The following is a 25,494-nucleotide window of genomic DNA, read 5'->3' as shown; positions in this document are numbered from 1 at the left end:
TCACATCTGATTTGCTGGCATTTACAAAGTAGCCAATCAAGGAGCACCGTTTATTTTACTTGGCATTGATTGGCTGTACCCCCAACAGCAGAGAGTAGGAAGACTGTAGATATTAGCTTATGCGCTGGATGGATGCAGCCACCCTCCAGGAAGACGTAGTAAGACTAATGTCTTACATGTAATATCTTACATCACTGACAACAAAGAGGCTTTTTGTATTTCTTAACTAGTAAATGGTTGCTCTGTGTGCACAGGAGATTTTTAATCAGAAATAAGGTGGAAAGTTACATAAAGAAAAACTGACAAATCAATTTGGAACATGATCTGACCATGGGGATCTCCACCTTACATGGCTCTAATAGCTGAAACTACATTATATTTTACGTCAGTCGGGTTTCATCAGTTAAGCTGAATAAAAAAGTACATTAGGAATTTTGAAGCAAATACCTTGAAAAATGTAGCAGAGTTGAATCAAAGCCAATCCCCATGTTTGAATATTTATACAGTTTATGTAATTAAATGTTTCATGCGTGCTGCCTAAATAACCGTGTGCCACGACTTATAAATGTCATCCACACTTATCCAGATCAGCATGTTCATGTCTGATTTGTAACTTTTATTCAACTTGAGGAAAAAGAAAATTGACTGCTCTGCATGGCCTTTATAAAACATTATTCAAGTTCCTTCTTGAAATTGCAATAAAAAATAAAAAAAAATAATAAAAGTGCCACATTTTTTCCTGTTAGTTAAATATGTTTGCAAGGCTACAACTGATTAAGCTTTTATAAAGAAATTGAATTTGAAAAATAGCAGCGCGTCACATCACCGACGGTCAAGTCAGTTTCAACGTTACTGTTAATTATCAGATGGTCACGGCTAAATGAATAAATGTATAGGAATCCTGGATGTTTATGCAGCTTATGATCCATTTGTAGTAAAAAATATATATATATATTATTTTGGACGTGCAAACTACCATTCATGAGTGTATAGTCACATCTAGAGTCCGTCTGCTACTTGTATTTACTTTTGGTCGGGAAGCCTATGATGAAAGGGGCGATGAAGAGGGAGAAAGGAGGAGGTTGGGCAGAAAAAATGACCAGAGGTCTGAGTAATCCCATTGTAAATTGCAATAAAAGACAGGTGAGACCAGCAAAAACATCTTAAAACACACTGCTCTACTGCAGCACTCCACAGAGCCTATCATTTTCGCAAAGTGCACTGACACCGAGAAGGAAGAGAGAGGAGACAGAAGAGGGCAGGGTTGGAGGGAAAAAAAAAAAAAAAACGAAACAAAAAGAGTCTGGAAGGAGGAGAAGCCGTCTGCTTTCACCCGTCTGAAGGATAACGCTTACTGAACATTAAAAAACGCATGTCAAACAGGGACGTCAAACTCATTTTCATTTTGGACCATATTAAATGTCTGGATGTTCTTAAAGGGCCAGTTGTGTCCGAATATACTGATAAAAACCAATTTGATTGTTAAAATATCAATAAGTAGCCGTTTCAGCATTCAATAAGCGTTTAAAATAAAATAACGTTGAACATCTTTTCACACTGATCAGTCCATCAAGTGTCCATCAAAATCACAGATTTCGTGGCGCTAATTTAGAAATGTGTGTAAGGAATTTTCACAATAATTGCACTAATTATTACTAGGACAGCGTTTTGCGCAACATTTCTGGACTTAAACAAAAAACATTCAACATGTCTGCAGACGACGGATGGATGAGGATTAACACACAGCTGAATGGTATCCTCTGTTCCATTTGCTGTTTGAATTGTCTCAAAAGAAATAGGCCTAAATGTTCATTTTTTTACCATCATCTCAAAATATGTACTTGAAAAACAGGAGCTATTTTTCCTATTTTTTCCACAGAGAGAAAACGCTGCAGTCATTTTAAGACCGAGACGAGTTTGGAGGGGCGCCGCAGAAACTCGACTTCTCACCGGCTCAGTGTCTTTCTCCTTCCCTAAATCTCAGCGAGAATAAGTGCTGCGAGCTTCCAGACACTCATACCATCTGATGCGCACTGCTAATCCAGTTATTCTGCGTGTGATTTGTTTAGCTATTATCATGCAAATCGTTTCAGGCACTGCCTCGGCAGATCTTCATTACATTTCCTCCTCCCCTCTCTGTCACTCTCAGGCCCACATCAGGTGCAAAGTGAAGCAGAGTTGCGGAGGGAAATTGAATTCCTCCTCCGTCCGCCGGATGACGTCGCATTTCTCGGAGCGTCTCGACGCCGTTGCGTGCTTCCGAGAATTTCAACTAACAACTCTCAGGCGAACGCTGAAATCAGTCTCTCATGACGGCAAACGATAAACACGACGAGCGCGAGAGATTTGGTAGGAAAACAGAAATGTCACCGTGTCCTAGTTGCTTCACTCCACTCATGTGTCTAATTAGCTACTAGTCACTTGTATTTGGAGAAAGGAGTAATCAACAATGACAAGCAGTTTATTAAAGCATTTAAGGAAAAAAGGCCCGTTTCCCCAAAGAGCAAACACCAAAACTGAATTAGATATTAGTGAACACGCTCACAGCTTTTTCATTGGAGAATGTCACACCGCTGTGGAGTTTAAATTAGTATTTTGCATCTAAGGGGAAGATTTTTTATTTTTTTTTTAAACCAACACTGGTTAGCTATGAGATAAGCTGTAGGATGAGATGTATCCACAACAAGAACTCAACTATCACAAGGTTAAAAAAACATATTTTTTTATTGCAGTGTTACTTTAATACACAAGAGGTCAGTCAGTCTATAAAATTACAAACAAAAAAAAAAATCGCAAGAGTAGTTCCTAAAACTGAAATGTTAAGATAAAACTGGTTCCCATCAGGAGCGACATGGTCCACACTGACCCGTCCACAGAGGAAAACTTCTGGTGAGACAATACAAACAAATAAAACAAAAACAAAAAAAATGCATCTCACATCAAACTCTGCATGAATCCTTCACATGATTCAACATCAACTGCTTGAAGCAGACTGAGTAAATCAGTCCTTCATGGTTGAATTGCTGCAAATAAACCACTGTTGAACGAAGAGAATAATAGAGGAAGAAAATTGGGGTTTTGGTCTATCAAGTTCAAATTTGACTTTTTTTTTTTTCCCCTTTTGGTTTAATCTGCTAAGTTTTTTTTTATTCTTTTAGACAGAGAGAAAGCCAACCGTAGAGGTAGCTCCTCTCCTAAAGCATTGAAACTGTTGGGACTTCATCCCGACAGATCAGATCAACCTCTCAGATTATGAGAACGTTTGGACAGATTTTACGTTAAGGGGAATCCCATGTGGAGTTTTTAATTCGCTGTTTTTTATTTTTTGTCTTTTCTTACACGCCAGTTCTTGCAAGGCAACATGAACTCAAATAGAAAGATGTATGAATTCTGGTCTGCATGGGTTTCAATCCCAAGCTAGCAAACTGAAGTGCAACACGTCTCCAACTGGAAATGGCTCCGACATGATCAAAGAGCTAATATCTACTTTGCCACCACCAAGTGTAGAAGTCATTAAAATGCAAACACCAGTTTGCAAAACAAACAAAAGCCTCCTTCATGTTGTGTTTGCATTCGCTCCGCTTTGTTGGAAAAAGGAACATGTTCAATGTCATCTCTTTACAGTCGCACAGAAATTATCCCTCATTAGCGAAGATCTTCAAAAGAAATGAGCCAAAGTACGACCCCTCCTCTTATCTGCTTGATCTAAATAAAATAAAAAAAGAAAACAAGCTTTATTATATTTGATGCACTGGCGATGAAATGTTTCTGTTGTCAACGATGGTATTGATATGCTAAACTTTTTCCTGTTCTCGATAGAAAAACAAAGTTAAAACCAGTGGATGTTGTTTTTAACTTTCCATATGGCAAACGTTGTAAATTCACCTTCAAACAACACGACCGCTTATGACAACCACCATCAATTAAAACCATCTTGTCGTTATGAAAACATTCATGTCTCGTTTCACATTAACAGTCAGGTTCTGTTTGGTTTTGTTTTTATTTGTGAAATTCCCCACCGGAAAATGCGAGCCTCTACACTGAAGCTTTCAACTGGATTTGTCTCATTAAGTTTCCGTAAAATTAATAGATTCACATTTACTGAAGAATTGTGGGTAGTAGTAGGCAGGCAGGTGAAGAAACATCAAAAGAAAAATCAAAAACGCAGCTACAAATAACTTAACACAAAATAAACGCATTATGAAATAATTACCAATTTATGCCCATTTAAACCAATTATATTCCAAAATATAGTAAATGCATGTTAATTCATTTTAACATATTCTTATCAAAAATTGTGTTCATTATATTTTATAGTCAAATACATTTCACCAATATTTATAAATCACATAAAAAAAGGGGAATACTTTTTACCGCGTACATATTTTAGCTAAATATATTCATTACCTCGACAAATCACCCACTAACTTTTGCTAGATGTCTGTTTTTTCCTTTGCTGTCTTTTAATTTCCATAATTCCTACTCATCAACATCAACAGTCTCAGTGTCGAAATGAGACGAGTCACAAAGGATCTTTGTGGAAACAGAGAGGAGCTCATGTTCTCCTCCGCTTCACAGCGAGTCGAGTACCGACAGTAACAGACCTAAACAACACTCAGCTGAAGGTAACACAGGACGTGCAGCACTATTTGTGGATCACTGTATTATACCATGGGTGGTAAGATCTGCATAAACAAATGGAGTCTATTAGAGTCTGTTTAGCCTTGAGAATGTTACTGATGCCAGTGTGTCGTCAAACCCCTTGAAGCTTTCTGTCGCCAGTGAAGAGGCTGCTAATTAACTCACGCCAAGTTCTCAGGAGACGGAAACGTTAATACTGGGCGATGATGTCGCTCGGGCAAAAAAAACCCAAAAAAACCACACAGAGCTCCTAAAATACAACCGGCACTCGGTCGTCAAGGCACTTGTAACGGAAGCGAAATCAAAGTCATGACGTTTAAAATGTCCTGTTTTCACCAGCAGCACGTCAAAGGGAAATGGAAGCATGTGCATTTAAACAGTGGTAAAAATACAGAAACAGAAAAATAAGAATGTATAGTTAGGGGGGTAAATTTACAATATAAGAACAATATTGTACGGTTATTTAAGTAGTAAACAGTGTGCAACCGAGAAAGGTAACACGATGTGCATATTTCTGCTTAGAAAGCAGCAACAGACTATTTTTATGAAATTTAAAGACTGTAAATAAGAGCAGCTGCTGGGAGAAAGCATCTGTGTTGACGCTCCAGTTTTCTTAGTCAAATGCTTTAAGAGCTGTTGCAGAAGGTCAGAGGAGCCAACTGAGACTCCAGAGCCACAGATTGCAGTCCCCTGATGTTAGCGATGACGGTCTCTCCTGGAATATTGATTCAAATTCCTGTAACATATCGTGCTGTAGAGGGAAAACGCTTTCCCCACAATCCTGTGGTCAATATTTCCTTTTAAATCATCTCACTTTTTATTTTTTGCCACACAACACGACAAAAACCAAACGCCGTGTAGGATTTTTTGTTTTTTTTAAAAAAGACCAGTCGGTGCCATCCTCGGGGAGTTCACGTGTTGTTCCGTCAGCGTGTTTTAGCCGACAGAGAAAATGCCTTGAAATTTTTATTCTTTTTTTTTTTTCTGCCTGTCCAAAACAAAGAGAAGGGAACCAGAAATCCATTTTCCCCCGTTTTCTTTGCGCAATTACACAGATAAAGCCTGGAGAATTGGTGTGTTTCTTCCTTGAAATGAAAGCTGAAATGGTGTTAAAAGAGAGCAAGGAGATTGTGGAAAAATGGCTTATTGTTGCCTTTTTTGTGTGTGTTTTTTTTTGGTTTGATATGCAAAGCTTTGTTTAGGGGCTGCGTAACACGATAAAAGCACACAGCATGCATTTCGTGTGTGTGTGTGTGTGTGTCAACGTTGGAGAGTCTCAACCCTGCTGTCAGTTTTTTTTTTGTATCATGTATTCGTCAGGAGACTTTTTCCACCTAAGGAAGTTTAGACCTGGAGGTAACGCTCTGGTGTTCGTAGAGCTGGAGATGTGAGCTCTGTTTTTATCAGGGGGATTGTCACGGCTGAAACACAGAAAATGTTTGAATGCCCAATTAGACGAGGGAATTGGGGAGAGAAACGTGCCCCGTCTCTCCCTCTTGAGGTTCTCCGAATCAAGATTCGCGATCCCTCCAGCTATTACCGAGATGCCTCCGTCTCCGTCCCCCTGCAGGCTCGAGCGGAGAAGCAGGGACGTTTCATTCATGAGAGCTGACACATTAATAACATGAATTGTTTAATCCCCAGAATGCTGATTGGCCACCAAAGATTTCCTGTCAGTTGTAGTCGTGAGTGACATCATAACTGAGATGAATATCTGTACTTAAATATGCAAACAGGGTTATTGTTACCTGCGGGATTTTGTCTCTGCATGCCTAACTGGTCCTGTTTACGATTGCCTGTTTATCTCATCACACTGATTGCATTGGACAACGGTTTATTTAATGACAGCAGGGCAGGTAGTGAATACTTTAACTGCTCCAGAATGTCAAGCGAAGGGAATGTATTGGTTGAAAAGCATTGGTATGACTAAATATTTGAAAATAACTCTCCCGTGGTGTAAGTGTGGCAAATGTCACAGTCAGACAGTGGAAGGGAAGCGGGTAGGTTGTGTTGTCCCATCAGACCGTCAGGTCCCAAAACCACACAGAAAAAACAAATGCATAAAAGCGCACACAGGGTCCTGCGACGGCCGCATTAGGGCCTTTTTATGTGGGTTGTGCTTAACCTCTGCCCCACCACAAAACCCCTACATGAATTATTCTTCAATGGTTTTTCTGCATTTTCTTCCCTTTTTTGTTAACAGCGCACCGATGGCTGTCAAGTAAAAGAATCATCTTTTTGCTTTCCAGCATTGTGCGCATGTTCACAATTTCCAGATGTAAACAATATCATGCAATGTGTTTGTAGAATAAACACTCTGAGGTATTAGCTGTTTAATATGAGTCACTGCTATATTTTGGAATCGTATGGATCTTTTGACGCCATGCGCTCGCCCCAACATCTGAGGTGTCATTTTCTGAAATTTGAGCCAGACAGCATCAGAATGAAACATCTAGATTTCTTCCTATCATCAAAGGCTTTTAGAGTTTGGTGGTTGTACAGCCTGTCCACTGTTATGAAATACAAAGCGGCTTTCTTTTGGTTCCCTTTTCACATCCGTCAGGTTCTACTTCGACCTAAAAAAATAAAAAAAAACTCTCCAAAGCCTCCAAATTGCATATTAGAAAAAAAACCCGGTTGCAATTACAAAAGCTGTAATTTGTCCATTTCCCAACAGACCTGAGAGATTTTTAAGACTCTTGGAGAAACCATTTGATAACAGTTATTTCAAAATAATTCGCAAGCGCGAAGCATGATGCATTAAATTATGACTTATTGTTTTTTGGAATAGAGCACATTCATAAAAAATAAAAATAAAAAAAAAACGAAAAAAAAAGAAGGCCGACGTTCTCTACATCCACCACAAAAAGTGACTTTTCTTTGTGGAAAAAGAAAATCAAAGCTTTTAAGCAAGACTAAGTCTGAAAGGCTGTGGTATTCTGAAAGTGGAACTAATGTAGATTTCTGCCTCAATGTGTTCGTGGCCACTCTCCAACAACACTTGAGGGGCAGAACGGAAGGATGGCGCATGCTTATTTCCTTTAAGTGATCACGTTTCATGGAGGATGTGTCGCAGTCCCACACGAGGAGAAAAAAACAACAACAAAAAAAAACGTCCTTACCTTTGAGGTCCAGGTTGCGGGCTCCGTTGGAGTGCTGCGTCACGGTGCGCGAGTCGATCTTCAGCGTGTGTACATTGTTGGCATCCCGGGACACCACCACGTTGTGCCACTGATTGTCGTTGAGCGGCTTGTCTGAGTTGCCCTTCATTAGCGACGGGCCGTTGCCGAGATCAAAGACGTAGTGGACGTACCTGAAAGGAAAGGAAGCCAAGTTTTAAAGTTATGTTGCTATTTTTGGCTTAGTACATCACCAAGGGAAAACTAAAATATGCTTAAATAACATATTGAAAAGAATAAAAACAAAATGGTACATGAATTGCAGTAAGTACAGTCAAAATCAGTCAATAGAAATTATCGTCTTTACTGTCTAGTTAAGACTCGCTCATAACACATTCAAAGCCAAACAGACACAGACTCCATAGTTCAACTGAATGTGAATCTTCTAAATCTTGACTTGAAGGGTGTAAATATTTATTGAATCGCTTATTTTATTTGTGATATTTTTATTATCAGTATTTAGTAGGGGTGCACCAATCAGACATCGGCGTCACTTCCGATATCTGAGGATTAGTTTCGTCCGATAAAGAAAAACAGCTGAACTGAGTTAAAACATTTTATTTTTAAACCCAGACATAAGACATGGGGAAATAACACAACTTTAATTATGTCAGTCAGCAGAATTGAGAGTAGGACAGCCAATGTGAAATAAATAGTAAAGAAACAAACAATAGTTTAATAACTTCAGGTAAACATTTAAAAATAAACTAATAAATCTTTTTTCAAATGGTTCAGAAAGTACAAGTAGAAATTCTAAATAATGTAACATAAAATAAAGCATGAGAGGAAAAAGCATAGAATTAGAGTGAGTAGACTGGGCACCGATACCCGATACAGAATTTGATTCAAAATTGAAGCTGATACAGATATAGATATTAATATTGGATCGGTGAAAGTAGAAATCAGTTTTCACATTAGAGGTCAAAATGACCTCTGCTGCATTTTTTTTTTTTGTCAAAGAAACCAAATCATCTTAATCGTGATTGATTGTGATAGCTAGAAAATGGCTAAAACCTTCGAGGGGTTGAATACTTTGCATAGGCATTGTAATTGCATTGATTTGTTGTACCTAATAAAGTGACCACTGAGTGAGTGTACATTCCTTGGTAAAATCTGTGAAAAAAAAAAAAAAAAAATCATGGTTTGCGCCCCACGCGGGAACATATTTGTCTTTTGCTTTCATGTTGTGCTGACCTGAAAATTGAAAAGCGTCCCTCTCTCCTAACGCCGTGTTTGTTCACACAAACAGAAACAACGCACCCTTCTCCGAGTCAAAATATGGCTCTCTTTTGTATTTCTGATTGAGATTACTGCTGCGCATTTATTCAGGGTTTTTTTTTTTCTTCTTTTGTTTGTTTTCTCACCTTGATCTGAATTCTTCTGTGATGCATATTGTCTTTGTGGCAGTAGCGGCTTAAAAGCTTTTGTGTGTAACAATGCCGACAACAGACCACAAGAGACAGAGAGAGACAAAAGGAAACACGCCTGTCTTTGATAGTCTAATTAAAGAGCAGCTTTTATGCTGGTACAATTCACAAACTTAACCTGTTTAACTCAGTGTTGGTCTTTTCAGGGCTCCAACAGATGTTGGCTGTGAAAAGACAGAATGCTTAACCCAAACTCTCGCTGGATTCAGTGTTCTTTCTCAGGTAGCGTGCTGTAAGATCAGCGCTCGTCGGAGTAAATGAAGTGGAGCTCACGGAAAAGTTCCAGTTGTTTGTGGCTTTAGTGAAACAGAAAACGACTACAAAGCCTTTCCAGTTCAAGTCCAACTATGGCGATATGTACAAGCAGCGCAATCTAGATCTGTGATCAGTGCCGTGTTCCTCCTATAAACTTCAAAACACTGCCAACAAATCTCACTATGGTTGTCTACATGGCTATATGGATCAAGTTTCATGATCAGGGTATTTAAACATGTAAGTTGAGCTCTAGCCCGGAAGTAGAAAAATTATGATTCAGAGGAGCGGCCCTGGTTCCCGTAGAGAGGAACACATTTTTTCAATGCTAGCTTATTGGTTTTTTTACACCTGTTAATCCAGTAGACTTGGTTCAGTTGGAGACAAAAATTGCAGCATTTGTAACAATTTCAGCTGCTGCTGTTCACTTTCATTGTGTCAAACCAACCAAACCCTTGGAGTGACCTGTTCACCTCCTCGCCTGTGGTGGCACTACAGCAAAAACCACTAAAGGAACCGACACAAAACCCCCTGAGAAAGACACAAATGCAACCGTTCCTTCTTCCTGAAACGTAAAAAAATGGAGTTGTGTCATAGTTTTTGCGGTTGTAGGAATTCACTTTTGTTCTTTTGAAAAACCACAAGCAATTTCACCCGTTAGCGCTGGATTTCCACATTTGTTTTGTGGAACGGTCTCTGTTCCGCTTGGTGTTTGAACCAAACCAGAGTTCACTTCAACCGAACCGCGACCTACGTTTGTAGGCGTAGGTCCCTTCAAGCAAAACGGACCTTCTACTGTTTGATTAAAGCTGTGTGAATGAATCCCAAGTTGAACACAGCTGGGGTTTTATTACTATTTGCATGAGTTTTGAAGGCAATTGGTCAGACTTTAATTAATCTAAGGGTATGTAAAAAGTTTTTGAAAACTATGTATCCCCCTACAACTGTGTGTTAGTTTTAGTTGTGTACTTTTAAAAGTATGTACAACAAAGAGTAAACCCGATCCAGTATGCAGTTGTGTTTGTCTAATACCAACCATTAGTGATTAAAGAACACACCAAAAAACAAAGGAAAACCTTTGGTGGTCAATATTAATAACAGAACTTTACATTCTGGAAATCAGCTGGGCAGAAACTCACCCTTTCACCAGTTCCACAACGATGAAGTCGTTCCCATCTCCAGAGTTGAAGAGCATGAGGCCATCCGGCGTGGTGGTTTTGAACTGAAAGAACAGGTGCATGGAGGCGTAGGCCTGCAAAGTGGCTAACGCTAAGTAGCTGCCTTTCGTTCGAAACGTCACAGGATCGGCGATGATGTGCCTCATGCCAAAGCGGGCGTTCAGTTCGCAGTAGGAGATGTCCCCGTTTTTACACTGATCTAGGTAGGGTACGCTGTTGAAGGACAGGCCCTGCAGGTGGCCAATGAAGTTTGAAGGCACGACGGAAATGAAGCGGCGCTCCGTCATGATGCCCGTCTCGATGTTGTGGAACTCTAGGCGTGTGTGGGCACCGGTCATTTGGCCTGGAAAAAAGAAAAAAAGAATGTGTGTACTTACCCATGACAGTTGTCTTTGTACTATTATTATTATTTGTTTCTCCAAACTTAAATATTTCAAGATTATTTTTTATATCAGACAAAAATAACCAGAGTACACACCAAAATTAGCTTTAAATGAATGTTTTCAAACTGGCACTAACCTGACCTGCCTTTTGCCTAGTTAAACTTAGTTTTACTAGACTCAACAAGGTCTGATTACTGCTAGTCATCTCAAGCAATATTAGAACAATTATTAGCACCTCACTAAGAACCAAAGGGAGGTTAAAAGGTATCAAAAAGAAGAAAACGAAGAATTTGACTAGTATCAATCTGACATTTCTAAGGCTTTGGGATTCTATGGAGTCAATGCCAGTCAATTCCTAAGAGTTGATTGTATAATATGTGATGCATATTAACATCACATTCAGAAAGAACCCAAAGCAGCATCTGAAGCCACGCAGACCACAACTGACTCAGTTTTAGGTCAGTTTTTGTTGACTCAAGAATAGAAATGAGACTGTGGGGGAAAATGGCCTCCATAGAAAAGATAAATAGATGAATATTTAAGGAGCCATTACTTCACATGGGCACAGGGTTTTTTCTCCTTTAAGTCACAAATCCATCATTTCAAAACTGTATTTTGTATTTACTCAGGTTATCTTTGATATTAAAATGTGTTTGATGATCTGAAACATTGAAATGGAACAACAAAGAAAAACAATCAATAAATATAAATTTATGAATGTTATTCTAATAACTGTTACCGTCCATATAATGGTCTAAATTACTTTTGCTAAAAGTGACTTTCATTTTTTGCCTAAATGATCTTTTGGCAAAAAATAAATGAGCCCATTTTTTTGGTAGATGACAATATTCTCTTTTTATGCCGACTGCAACACCAATAGAATCAACTTGTGTGTGGAAACTTTATTTGTGCATTTTAATATAGTACTGACCAAATGAACACGCACTGATGAATATTTTATCTAATTCTATTAGAGTTTACTGCCTTTAGGAAATCCTAAATTGATCATGCTTGCTTTGTTTTCTATTTTTATGGCCTCCTGTGAACTATATTACCAAACCGTAATGCAGAAAATCTCTTGATATGGCTCTATAGTCTGCTGATTCGATAATGTTTAAGAGGGAGTTGTGGAGTAATTAAGCTCAGCAGAATTTAATTCAGACCCCTCTGATAAAGCTGCTCAGTTCGGACCCCTGAGGGCTTTACTTTTTCTCTCCATGTGAAACGGTTCCTGAATAAGTCAGGACTTCACAGAGTCGCTCTTTGCTTCTGGCCCCTTGCATGTTCGCGCCTTATTCTCACCTTTTTTTCTCTCTCTCTCTCTTTTTTTGTTTTGGCCCTTCCGTCCTTTCACCTGGGGCCAGAGTGCTGCGACTAAGCCACTTCTCTTGACCTTTCATCCGTCTTTTGTTATCAGTGCATAATATTCCTCTGTTCTCTCTTTAGAAAGTTCTCTCTCTGTGAGAGCAAATTGGATCTCAGGCCCTGTAAGTTTAAAGTCTACAACCAGTCTCAATATGTTAGGGAAAAAAAACAACTCAGGTTATGTCAAATACAGCATTTTTGCTGTCATGTTTTTTATTTTCTTTGCTTTACAGACACGTTGCATGTTATTGTTCACATCTATGCATGTGCACAACGCTGGAGGGATTCTTATACATGCCATTCGTAGCTGTGCTGACAGTAAAACAATTAAGTTAAAAAAAATAAAACCTGGATATTTATGTTTTATTAATTTAGTGCAGTACCAAACAGCAAAGGGAAAATAACATAGAAAAACCATAGAAGAACAACTCAAAACCTCTCTCATTCTTTTTTTTTTCTTTCTTTCGTTCTGTCAGCTACACACACAACATATTTGCCATGGAAACTGACTGACAACAGCTCCACTAGTGTGTCTTATTTTCAACACTAAAAAACATGCAAACATTTACCATGTAAAGAACAGAACATTCCTAACAGTCTTTATGTGGACTGTTTGGAAATGCCCATCTAAGGATAAATGCTACAAATTAGATTATGCTATAAGCTCCATAATACAGGCATGGAACTGCTGTTTTATTCAGTTTGTCTGTGTTATTTTGTGTCCGTCCCTATCAAATAAACCTAATAAATAAATAAATAAATAAATAAATAAATAAATAAAGGAACAAATACAGCAGCTAAAGAAAGAAAAAAGCAACTTTTTTGTTAATCCTAAAGTGCCTAAATATTATTTTTGATGACGCTGCAGTTACATAGTCATCTGTCGAAAGATGAGCCACACAAAGATGAGTCAGTGTGGGATGCGATTGTGGAAGGGTATTGATATTTACTCACTGACGTGTCATGGAACAGCTATTTAAATGCTAGCAAGACTCTGACATTTAGCAAATACCACATTTTAGCTTTTGCTATTAATACTCCTAAATATCAGTTTTCACAACAGCGGAACAGGGCGTCCGTGTCCCCAACACAACCCACCTTCCACTGTGACATTATCCACAGACAGCTGCAGGCTCTTGCCTCGTCGCACCACCTTCACTGTGTGCCACTCGTTGTCATTCAGCTTCTGGCCCGCAAACAGCGTCTCGGGCCCTTTGCCTGTGGGAGGAGAAATTCGAATCACAAACAACCAGTGGAAATGACGTGAACCCTAACCCACACACTCCGACGAACAACACGCGAGAGAGCGCGCGCGCACACACACAGGGTTCTCACGAGGTAGGTGGTGGGAAGAAAACCAGCATGTTTGCAACACACTTTCACATCAACCATCCTTTAAACAGTAAGATATGTTTTCCCAAAATCCTAGAATGATGGAACTTGAAAGGTAAATCAGAGAACGACACAATGGCAACTGGAGGTGCTTTGTTACGTCAAAATGTTTTGCATTTGGTCATGATAACCTGTTGGGAAATGTGGCTAGGATATGACAACAAAAAATTACTTTCCAGGAGGACAGAAGGACATTTCCTGCTGTTGCAGTTCACTTTCACACTGCGGTGTCCAAAGAACAAAGAATCAAACCCTTTTGCAAAAGCTACTGTTCTCCTCCTCACCTGTGGAGGGCACTGCACCAAAAACAACTGAAAGAAACGACACAGAAGCCTCTCAGGATGACACTGAGTGTAACTTTCTTTTTCAGAAAATGTAATGTAAATGTAATGGCGTCAGATTTTAGTGGTTGTAGTATTGCTCTCTTTTTTTCAGCAAAAGACTTCGACTTAGCATAACATTTCTCCCGCTAGCACGCGTTTGTTTTGGTCATTTTAACCCAGAATGCCATGTGCTGTGATCCACTTCCTGCTTTGGAGTGATCTCTGGTCCGCTTGGCATTCCAGAGTTCACTTCAACTGAACCAGAGCCTGAAGTTTGTTGGTGAACCAGAGTTTGTAGTTTAGCTAAATACTACAACTTTAACTAGCAAGTTCTTTTGCCATTAAAAGTTGAAGGTAGTATATAATTTGTAGCTTCTGAAAGGACTGTTAAAAGATTTTATTTTTTTACTTCAGTGATGTCAGCCTGAAACGACTGCCAGCCCTAGATAAGTTGACCAGCTGAACGGTTGTTGGAATGTATTTTCCTGTGATTATTAGGCCAAGATGAACTCACAGCAGATCTTTAAAACTTGTTTTTACACCAGATGAGTTAAATTTTTATTTATTTTTTACATCTCCTTCAAGTCCAAAGCTAGTGTTTACATAAATGATGTATTTCTAACTTTTAATTAAAGTTTCTAAGTATGAACAGACAGCAGATCATTGCTCAGAGTTTTGATCTGTCGATGTTAAATTCTGTCTTTTGCTCTTTTTATGTTAATGCTGTGTCATGTCAAATAAATATTTTTCTTTCAGAGGGGGAAGATAAGACATAATATGAAGCTTCCATTTTACACTGCCTTATCTGATACTACAATACCAAATATAATTCTCAATACCATCTGATTATCACATACTCTTTTCTTACTGTTAGAATAACCAAAATCTGAAAAAATTAGTAAAGAAGCTTGACTTTTTCTTTGCCCCCATTTAAAAATTTTCAAGAAAATAGCTGAGAGATTCAATTATTGGTGAGTAACACTGTTGCTAGTGAATAGAGATGCAAGGAAATGTTGTTTGGTTGTAACATTTTTATGTTGGATGTAGTGCATGTTGCAGCTCTGGTCTTGTAAAAAGCTGAAAATCTGTTTTTCTGTCAGTTTTCTGCAAGAATAGCTTGTATGATAAAAAAAAAAAAACATATTTTTTTTCTTCATGAACTTCTGAACTCAATATGACTCATTGCAGTAGAAATAGATGGCATTCATTGATTAAAAATATGAAAACCTCACAGAAGTATGCAAATTTTGTATGGACAAATTTCTGAGGTGTAAATTTTGAATGCAAGGTTTGGATGTGGTGGATAGTTTGCTTAGATAGAAAACTCAGAAGAGATGAAATAGGGAGGTACAAACTGGCAACATGACAGATAGTCCAGCAGGCCTTAGCTCACCAAAACAGAAAACAGAGAAACGTCTCAAAAATACCCCGTAAGTGGAGGAGTTGAAGGGCAAGATAGAAAGATTTATCAGCTCAGTCCTCAAACTGCTGCTCTCCACTTCTGAACATCAAACGCCGCCCCTCCACCGCTCTGCAATCCATCAATGCAACCGGCGAAGAGCGTTCTACGCTGCGGCAGATGGCGTTGCAGAGATGCTTATTAGAGAAATATTTGCATTAGCAGAGGACCGAGGTCTATATATGCGCGGCGAACAACAAAGCTTGATTGCATCGGCGGTGGAGTGACGGTGCCAGGAAACTGCTGATTTTAATTAAAACAACAGTCATGGATCCGGTCTCCGACGCGGAATGAGAAGCTAATGCGATTTCCCACAAAAACCTAGGCGGCAGCTGGCAAACGCTTCGGCTGGAGTTTAAAGATTCAAAAAAGGCATAAAAGAGGGAAATACAGAAAATGGCACTGAAGGAAGGAAGAAAAAAAAAAATCATTCCACACATGGCTTTAGGAGCTGGAGGCCAAACGTTACGGCACGGTGTCACAGTGTTGAGGTGATGAAGGTAATTACTAATGAAAGGAAAGGAGGAACATTTCATAAAGAGCAATAAACTAAACAGAAACGTCCACCTGAACGGCTGCAGGGCACACTGAGACGGTGCGTTGCTGCAGGACACCAGTCACTTCCATTAAGCTTCTGTCTGTTTTACCCACGGAGGCAGGAAATCGTGAAGCAGTTTGTCTTCTAGATAAAGGCACAAAGTAAAGATTAGGCTTTTCTTAACTGTAATAATTTAATGTTGTGGATCAAATATTTGTAAGCACAATCCATTTCTGGGGGTCGGTGGCCGTTTTCTGGTTGGTTAGCTGGCCAAAGCCAGAGAGTATTATAGTTGCTGCTTGAGTGGATGATACAGTACAGTCTGGCGAAAAATGATTGTCCCCTTTCCCACTAGGATGTGAAGGTATTTAGCCTGCAGGGTGCTGTGTCCTGTCAACTGATAGGCCTGCAAGGCGAGAACACCTCCAGCTCACTGGAGAACTGTTTTCCAATTTACTACTGTTACTTTTTTATGATATCATTGGGTTTTGATTTTTTTCCAAAAGCCTTTTTTTTTTTTTTTTTTTTACCCTTCAGCTGCATGAAATTGAAAAGAAAGATTTTTGATCAAACCTTGTATAAAAGGAATATAAAGGAAAACAAAGGTTGGCTGCTCTAAGGAGAGAATGCGTGGATGAAAGCAGCTAGCAGACGGGGCAAAGCTGAGAAAAAGGAGAGAAAAATAAAGAAAAAGTCGGAAAAAAAGTCCAGTTTAGGATAAGGATAATGCATTGTAAGGGTTACTGTAAAAATAAATGATGATACAGTAAGCAGGTTACAAGAGAACAAGTTTTTTTGCTGTCCAAATACCTTGACCCATTTAGCCTCAACCTTTAACCATGGCAACCAACGCTGAGGAAAAGCCAACCTTCATTATCTAATTTCCACTATGAGACCCAGAGCAGTTTTTGTCCTCTGGAAAGTTTCATTTGCTCTGGCCATTTTCAGGCAGAATGTCCCCCTGCAGAACGTAGAGCCAACTTCTCTATTGCTCTTTATGAAATGTGTCATCGACTGACACTTCAGCAGTGTCAGTCGATGTCTTGGTCAGCCATTGAGTAGTGGAAGAAGGCTTAGATTATAGATTATAAAACTACTTTCACGATTCTGCCACAGCGACTACCATAATCAGTACATTACAAAGTCCAAAGAAAACTGGAACATATTTTTCTACTTGAATTGGAAGTCTGTCTGTGAACAAAAACTTGGACCGTTTTACAGCATTATGACTGTGAGACCGCTACATATTCATTTCAAAATGTCAAAATATTCAATGAATAAACTCTAAGACGTGTGGTAAATTAGCATCCATAAAACCCATACAGCTGCCTGAAAGCATTAATCTTCTAATAATTCGCTGCACTGCATTTTTATTTTATTTGTACAACAGAGAATACATTCTGAAATATCCCTTTAAATGGAGGATCCCCCCCCCCCCCCCCCCCTTTCTGACATAACGTGACTTTATATGTTGTTTAATCCAACAGTCTTAGCATCCAAGAACGAGTTGCTCTCTACACATGCGCTCAAACAGTCATGCGTCAAATCGCAGATTTTCATCGTGGGAGTAACGTCGACTTGATTGAGCTATTCCAAATATTTGTACGCCGGCTTAAATCCGAACCATTAATGAAAAATCGTTCATCGGTGAACTCCTTTCAAAGCACATATTGATAAAAGCAGCTGGTGTTTTATCTCTGTCAGCGAGGCGAAGTGAAGCCTTAAATCACCGCCCAGGTAACCCTGCAAGCAAGTAAACCAAAGATGTGCCACTCACGGTTCAACGAGCCACTAACCCGTTAATGCAGCTCAGGGCATGGAGAATTATTCATTGCATTGAGCAGCACAGGGCCACATTGTCTTCTCACAAAGGGGGCTGCCAGTTATTAAACGCAATTAATTCTCATCTTGCTAGTTATATCCTCTTGTTTTGTCGCAGACATCAGCAGAGTGAGGGGTACTTTGAAACCCCTCCTGACCTCCAACACGTTCAGAAAATATGCTAAACGAGACCTGAAGAGAAGTCAACATTTCTTTACTAGTGTACAAACAGATTGCCGATTACTTTGATGGACTGTGTCAGCACAGCGTTAAGTGAGCGGTGTGATCTTTGCAGGTACTTGCATAATTATACGCCGCCATCCATCATTGGCTTGCTGTGCTTTCTTTGTAAACAACTTGATTAATGCAACTGGATCAATGGAGCACGAGCCCTCAGCCAATGGCTGCAAGTTGTTGCCATCAGTCTCTATTCAGGCTGTGGGGTGTGCGCGTGCGCGTGTGTGTGTGTGTGTGTGTGTGCGTGTGTGTGTGTGTGTGTGTGTTGGGGGTCGCTGCTGCAGCAGGGAGCGCTTGAGTGCAGTTTTCAACTCTAATCAAAACAACTCGGGAGTGGGGAGCTGATCATCACTCTGCTGTTTGGTAATGACAGCAACATTTCTAGCACGGCAAATCAAGAACTGAGAGATGAAATGTATTTCTCATCTTCCACACTTTGAGGGACCTGCCCACAGATTCGGGCATATCTGGTTCCTGGGGATCCCACGGTGTTTCCCAGGCTAGAAAGATTATAAAGATTGTAAAGTCCAAGCAAAAGGTTTCAAAGATATAATATGCATTTTAGTTGCTCACTTTTTAATTTATTTTTTAATTTATTTTTTTATTAAAACTAGATTTCTGGTGCACTGTAGAAAGTTGAATACTTAAAGGGGCAGTATTATGTGTTTTCCAGGCACACAGTCATTTTATAGCACCATCAAGTAACTAAATATATCAAAAATGACTTAAAAGAAATCTGACTTTGTAATTTAACACCTTAAAATTGGGTCTCTGTCTCTTTAAGAACTCCTGCTCTTTCTGAAACTCTGCCTTCAGGAAGTCATCACAACATGGCTCCTTTATTAACCTATTAATGTTTTTACCAGCATTTCACAAAGAAGTGGCTCCTACAATGAGCTCAACAGATATGCAATTCCATCAGGTGTTTGCTAATTATTGCTAGCTAGTCTGAAGGAGCTGCGTGGGGCAGTTGTGGTGTGAGCTGCTCTGTGAGACGGGGCTTTGTCCCGCCTCACAGAGCAACCATGGCAACCGCCAGCTGAATGGTTGCCATAGAGATTGAAGTATTCCTCAAACATGCATGAAAGAATCAAGGCAACTCTCCAGGTATGTATTTGATGAGAGAATAACATAACCCGATGTAAAGCTCGGAAAAGTGAATTTCACATAGTACTGTCCCTTTAAGAAAAAAAGCTACCATAAAATTCTAGGAAAACAACCAAATCCATTGCAAGACTTTTCAGTCAGAGTGATGCCAGAGGCTTGTTGCTAGCTACAAAAAGGGTTTGGCATCTTGTGGGTATAGTACAATCCTTTATTATTGATTATTACTCAGCAGATGTACAATTTAGCTTATCTCCGTTATTTTGGCTGTGTGTGCGTTATAGAAAATTCAGAATAAATTCAAACTTGCACAAACAATTCTTGTTTTTTTTTCCTAATTCCGTGAAGTTGTTTTCTTTATAACCATTCCACTTTGGTTTCTGGTGAATGCATTTAAACCTTTGAACCAATATATGTTCAGTCAAGCACGTTCTGAGACGCTGTCATCCAGGAAACATTCTGAGCATCAGTTCTACTATTTGAACCTTCCAGATCCCGTCCATTATTGGAATGATTAAAACATTTACCAATGTACTTTCATTTGTGCACAAAAAATTGGTGGTTAAGTCAATATTGACAGTCGTGTCATGGATGAATTGTAGGGCAAAAGTTGCAAGTTAAAAGTTCAATGTTTTCTAGATAATGAATTCTACAAATAACTTATAAAAAGGAAAGAACTCAGACTTTAAATCAGAGTAAGAATAATATTATGGAGAAATGATCCTGAATGTGTGACTGACTCAGCTGAACACCGACAGCTTAACTACAGTTTTAGGTCCCATTAAACTAGATCCTCTCCTAAATAACAGTCATATTGCCTTTCTGACAGAATCTGCAATGTGTAAGTATCACAATAATGATTACCAATTCAAGCTGTGCGATTTGAGCGTTCTGGGAGAAAGCATTATCATAGCCTGCTTCTTCTGTCAGATTAAGGGTTGAGAAAAAGGGACAGAAAGAGGATGTGTAGGGTGGAGGGCAGACAAAATGCAAAAAGCAAAAAAGATGATGGCGAATACAGCACCAAGATATTCAGTGGTTTAAGGAGCAACTTGAATAGATAAAATCCATGAATAATTGAGACCCCCTCTAAAAATGCTTCTAACTACCTTTTTTAATAGTTCATATGCCTTAATCCATACACTGGAAACTGTCTTGGTGATAAAGGACAAGCTAATATGTTCCTTAACTCCACTGTTGTGGGTAGAGAAAATCAGATCCATCAATAAACGGTGCTCCTGGATTGGCTGCTTTGTGAGCATGTCAAGTAGCATTGCGTTTGTGTATTTCAGCAACCCAAGCTGCATTTTCTTTCCAATATTTTAGACATGTTCTTTGACAACATCGGTAGGGAAGATTTTACGTGAATACTTTGGAGCTATGTTCCATGGAAAAAAAATCAGTGAATAGATTCACTGTACCAGAAGATTTACTTATAGCAGCAGAGAATCCAGAGCTTGCTTGCACATTCAACACCTGCCCAAATGAACTGGGCCTCCTAAACAAAAGCCAAACGAACTAGAGTTCAATCAAAGCGGACTAAAACCTTGGATGCTTTGGGTAGCACCAATCCAACCGAATCTACCGGACTATCAGGATTAACAACACCCAAACAAGAACAGTTGATATTGTGTATTTTTAAAGAAGAGGAGATATAGAACCACCTAAGACCTTGATCGGCAAGACAAAACATATCACAGCCAGGCAATGAGTGTAACAGTACTCCTATTTTGGTCACTGTTCCAGTAAAACCCACAGTACCGTCACCTTTTTGTGTTAGTTATTTGTACAGTGGAATCTCTGAGGAATCTTTAAGAAGCTTTGACATCTTTAAGTCTTTGCTTCAAACTAGGCCCTAAATAAAGTGAAATGAAGAAAGCATAGAATACTGTACAACAACCAACACGGTATGAGTAAAAACACACCTTACCAACCGAAGGTCAGACAGGAAGATATGACAATTCAGATGCAAGTTATATGTTTTTGCAGCTGTAATTAGTCTGTATTTGCCACAAGAAGGTGAGTAAGTGAGATATAGATATCGTACGAATGTCACTTAATGCCCATTTATATGTACGCTAATGAGCCTTAAATCAGGTTATTATACACAAGTCCAGGATTTTTGTGGCTTTCAGATGGAAGTAGCAGAAGATGGTGGGTGTTTCTCAGGTGTACTGTCAGCTACCACATGAAACCACATGGTTTTCTTGCTTTCAACACCAGTGGGAGGTGTGCGTGTGTGTGTGTGTGTGTGTGTGTGTGTGTGAGCGAGAGCTTGCTCTTCTGTTTCACCTTGCAGAGGAGAGAAATCCAAGCTGTGCACAACAGATAGAGCTCCCACACACAAACATGCTGCCCTGTATGTTCTCACCGCGCGAGCACAAGCCGGCGCTACTAATAACACCACAGGAGGTCTGAGTGTGTGTGGGTGTGTGTGTGTGCGTGTGTGTGCTTGAGGGTCTGCAAAAAACTATGAAATACTTCAATTAGAATTTTAATTTAGGTCTGAGGTTATATCACTATTGGTGGTGAGCGGGCAGAAAACGAGTGCAATGGGAGGACATGTTGTGCTTGTGCCAGGACACAATGCAATGTCAGCACTGCCGACTTCCTGGCCTGGCAGCAAAGACAGAGACGACGCTTACAATGTGTGTGTGTTTGTGTGTGGGTGTGTGTGTGTGAGTGTGTGAGAGTGTCTGATCGTCATGAGGAGGAGTATGGAAATTATAAGTGAACGTGAGGAGTCGTTCTACCTGTACCTTTACGAGGCACACACTGAGATTAGTGGTTTTATTGTCGGGTTTTCATTTTTTATGTTACACTGAGGGAGCTGGTGTGTACAGTGCACGGGTGTGTGTTGCAGATTTTATGCCAACCCAATGCTCCCTCTTTCCTCTGCCATCTGTTCTCCTGGCATGGCCCCTTTAGTGTCGCTTATGAAGTAATGACACACATTTATATATTTCCATCACAAACCCAACACACACTTGCAGTTATTGAAGTTTTCTGACTCTCCAGCAGTCATTTCATTTGTCACATGGTTCTCCTTTTCCTAAAACGACTTCGCCATGCCGTGAGCTGGTTCCCGGAAACACAAAGTGTTCCACCAGACCCCACAGATGAGTTGTGTCCCAGGTATGTCTGCAACTCTTTAGAATCAACTTGACAACGAATTGATTTACACTGGCCCTCAGCATGTTACCTTTTAAATCCACCCCTCCCACATACACACACATTAACAAATCCTATAAATAGTGTTCATCCCATTGCTACAATTAGAATAAAACTACAATTGACAAAGCATACTAATTTTATGACCATGACAAAGGAGAATTCCTTGACCATAAACAATACATGTTGGCTAAAAAAAAAGCCAGCCTTTCCTTTCAATGACTAACTTTCATTGTTTTTTTCTTTCCTGCGATTGTAACTTTTACCAACTGTTTATGACCTCAGTTGAAGCGCTTAAGACACACTGTAGCATTGGGAACATTGAGCTATGCAGAAAGGTGAAGGCTTTCTGGCTTGACTGTGAACCAGTTTTCCTGCTCATCTTAGCATAAAACAAGACACAGTTGCAGGTGCAGCGGAGAACTGTTACAGATGAACATCTAAAAAAGGAGGTGTGCATTTGTCGAGACCTCTTTGCCCAAAAGTCAAGATGAGGAGTTGTTGATGTGGCAACGGAAAGGTGACGAAGCTGAATGGCGTGAATCCCTCAATGTGGTTATTGCTCTGCTTTTAATTGGATCTAGCCACAGATCCCAACCAGTCAAAAGTAACTTTCACATTGTCAAATGTTCAAGAGTTCTCTACTGGATCACCACAGGGATGCATCGTCTCACTAATTTTGTTGTTGTTGTTCTCTACACAAATTACGCAATTTGCTGATGACTGTCATAGTAGAACCATTGTTAAAGGTTGATAGCACGGACTATTGAGCCACAGTTTATGGCATACTTCATTATAAAATAAGCAGAGTATCTTATTGAAACATAAATCTGTCTAAAATTACATGGTCACAAATTTAAGAAGGAACCGATTCTTTTTTCCAGCAGTGTTCCAAACAATTCATATCAAACCATACTTGACATTTCCTTTGGTGTTTAGAAGCAAACTCCAGCCCGTTAACAAAACTGAAATAGTAGGCATAACACCAACATCTGGGAGTTATCAGGCGTTTATGAACGACAGAGAAAGTTCTTCAAAATGCTAGTCATCAACTATTTAGATATTCATCCAACTAGACTCTACAGCACTGATCGATCTCACCTCTGATCTGTCTGGCTTGTTGCTTGGCCTCCATGATGCTGTTTACTCCCCAATGTTGTCTAACAGACCACTGAGACATTACAGTGGGGTTGTATTACATGCCTATTAAAAAACCATGAGGCAATATCCCTCAATTTTACAATTATCCACTGCCTTGTTTAGATGTGTTACATAAAATCAATAGATGAATCATATTGAAGTTTAAAGTTGTAATGTGAAGAAATGTGAAAAGGCTATCAGTACTTTTGAATGACACAGTACATTATGCTAAAATCTTTGCAATCTTCTTGGAAATAATGTAAATAATCTTTGACAGAAAATACTGGTATTAGCTCATACAATTTTAACACTGACTGCCTGTTAGTTGTCAAAACTTGTGAAAAATCTTGTGAAACAAAACATAAAAATTATTATTTTTGCATTCATTTAAAAGGAATAGTAAACATGATCTTAAGTAATATCATCTCTTTGCTTTTATTTGAAGTCGCAGCCTGTTCATTGGTGTTAGTCATGTCTTAACTAGCAAGACTGATTTATAAATGTACCAGAAAATTGGCTCCCTACTGGAATAACCATATTACAAAATGCAGGCACCTCATAAAATATTCATGCTGGAAAGACATAGAAAATGCTATGTGCTCCTACTTTTTCAGAAATGGTGAACACTGAATGAAATTATGGATGTATCTGAGCTTAAACATGCTGGATAATGTAGGTATACAGAAGAACATAACACTGTTATCTGGAGTTGCTGCATATTTAATGTGGTTCCTTTAAAGAAAAAAAAGATATTCAGGTTGTTTTTTGCCACAAATAATTTACCAAGCTTGGCATTTTTACTGCCTGCAGTATATTTGCAACTCACCACCTTCCACAACGTCCTTCCACATCCCTTTACTTTATGTGGGATAAAAAGTAGTAACAGCTTTGAAGATGTGTTGTTTTTTTTTTTAAATGGTGGTATTTAGGACAAAGCATGAATGAAAATCAACTAAATTCCAAACCTCATTCCAAGGCCACGTTTTATTTTGAAGCCCAAACTTAAAATAGATTTGAACTTTGTTCAGCGACAAACTAAACTTTCACGCAATAATTTAATCATGCAGGTTTTACAATGAAGGCCAAGAAGAAAGCCGTTATTTCTCTTCAGGAATCCATCTGTTACAACCCTGAAGACAAAAACTAGTGATGCTCCGACAACATTTTTTTCACCTGAACCAATCAAAATCAGTTATAAATAGGCTTTTGCCCAGCTCGAGGCACCGATCTGATTAAAAACAACCACTGACATTTAGGACGCCACAGTTTATGAGGTTGTCCTGACAAAGACAGTGTTTGACCCACAAAGTGTTTCTCTAGGTCAGCCTGATGTGCTGCTCCAGCACAGGGACAGGTAGACTATAATGTGATCATAAAGCACCTACAGGCATCACCTGAAACATTTAGAGCTGCATTATCAATTTAGAGCTATATTCCATCTGAGACTTTGCTGGGTTGCTTGGTTAGCGTTAGCATTAGCATGTGTACTCTGATTTGATAAGGTGGTGTAGTTCATTATGGCTCCAGTTTATTGTCTGAGGACAAAACTTATATAAATCTTTGATCTACTGCTTTTTAACTTATGGCTTAATGTCAAATGTTTCAGCTGCTTTCAATACACCCTATTAGGACAGCTGGGCATATTTTAGCACAACCCAGGTGACAACACAAAAAGACCTGGACCCAAAGCAGCCTCTATTTTATGAGCAGCATCAGTGTAAAATAGCAAAATCCACTCCGACTGTAAGCATGCTTTCACTTCTAAACTGTTTGTCTGCTTTACACAGGTCACAGTTCATTTCCCCTGATACTCTCCTTTGTGTGGGTAAGTGTGACAAGCTCAGATATACGATGAAAAAATAAGCAAATTCTGGTCTGTTGGAA

General features: G+C 39.3%; 1 protein-coding gene across 10 annotated transcripts in view; it reads right to left on the bottom strand.

Moving 5' to 3' along the window:
* nrxn2b (neurexin 2b) overlaps positions 1-25,494 on the bottom strand; it is an 811,982-nt gene that overhangs the window by 392,846 nt on the left and 393,642 nt on the right. For all 10 annotated transcript variants that reach the window (XM_081599837.1, XM_081599839.1, XM_081599838.1 and 7 more), the window contains 3 exons: positions 13,524-13,643; positions 10,639-11,020; positions 7,764-7,954 (listed from right to left, as the gene is read on the bottom strand). In XM_081599837.1, the coding sequence (XP_081455963.1) occupies positions 7,764-7,954; positions 10,639-11,020; positions 13,524-13,643 (693 nt within the window). The remainder of the gene's footprint in view (positions 1-7,763; positions 7,955-10,638; positions 11,021-13,523; positions 13,644-25,494) is intronic.

This window comes from Poecilia reticulata, chromosome 18 (assembly GCF_904066995.2).
Source record: "Poecilia reticulata chromosome 18, P_reticulata-male-v2, whole genome shotgun sequence".
Taxonomy (NCBI): Eukaryota; Metazoa; Chordata; class Actinopteri; order Cyprinodontiformes; family Poeciliidae; genus Poecilia; species Poecilia reticulata.
Note: the sequence above shows the minus strand (reverse complement) of the source record. Positions and strands in the feature narration are given on the sequence as shown.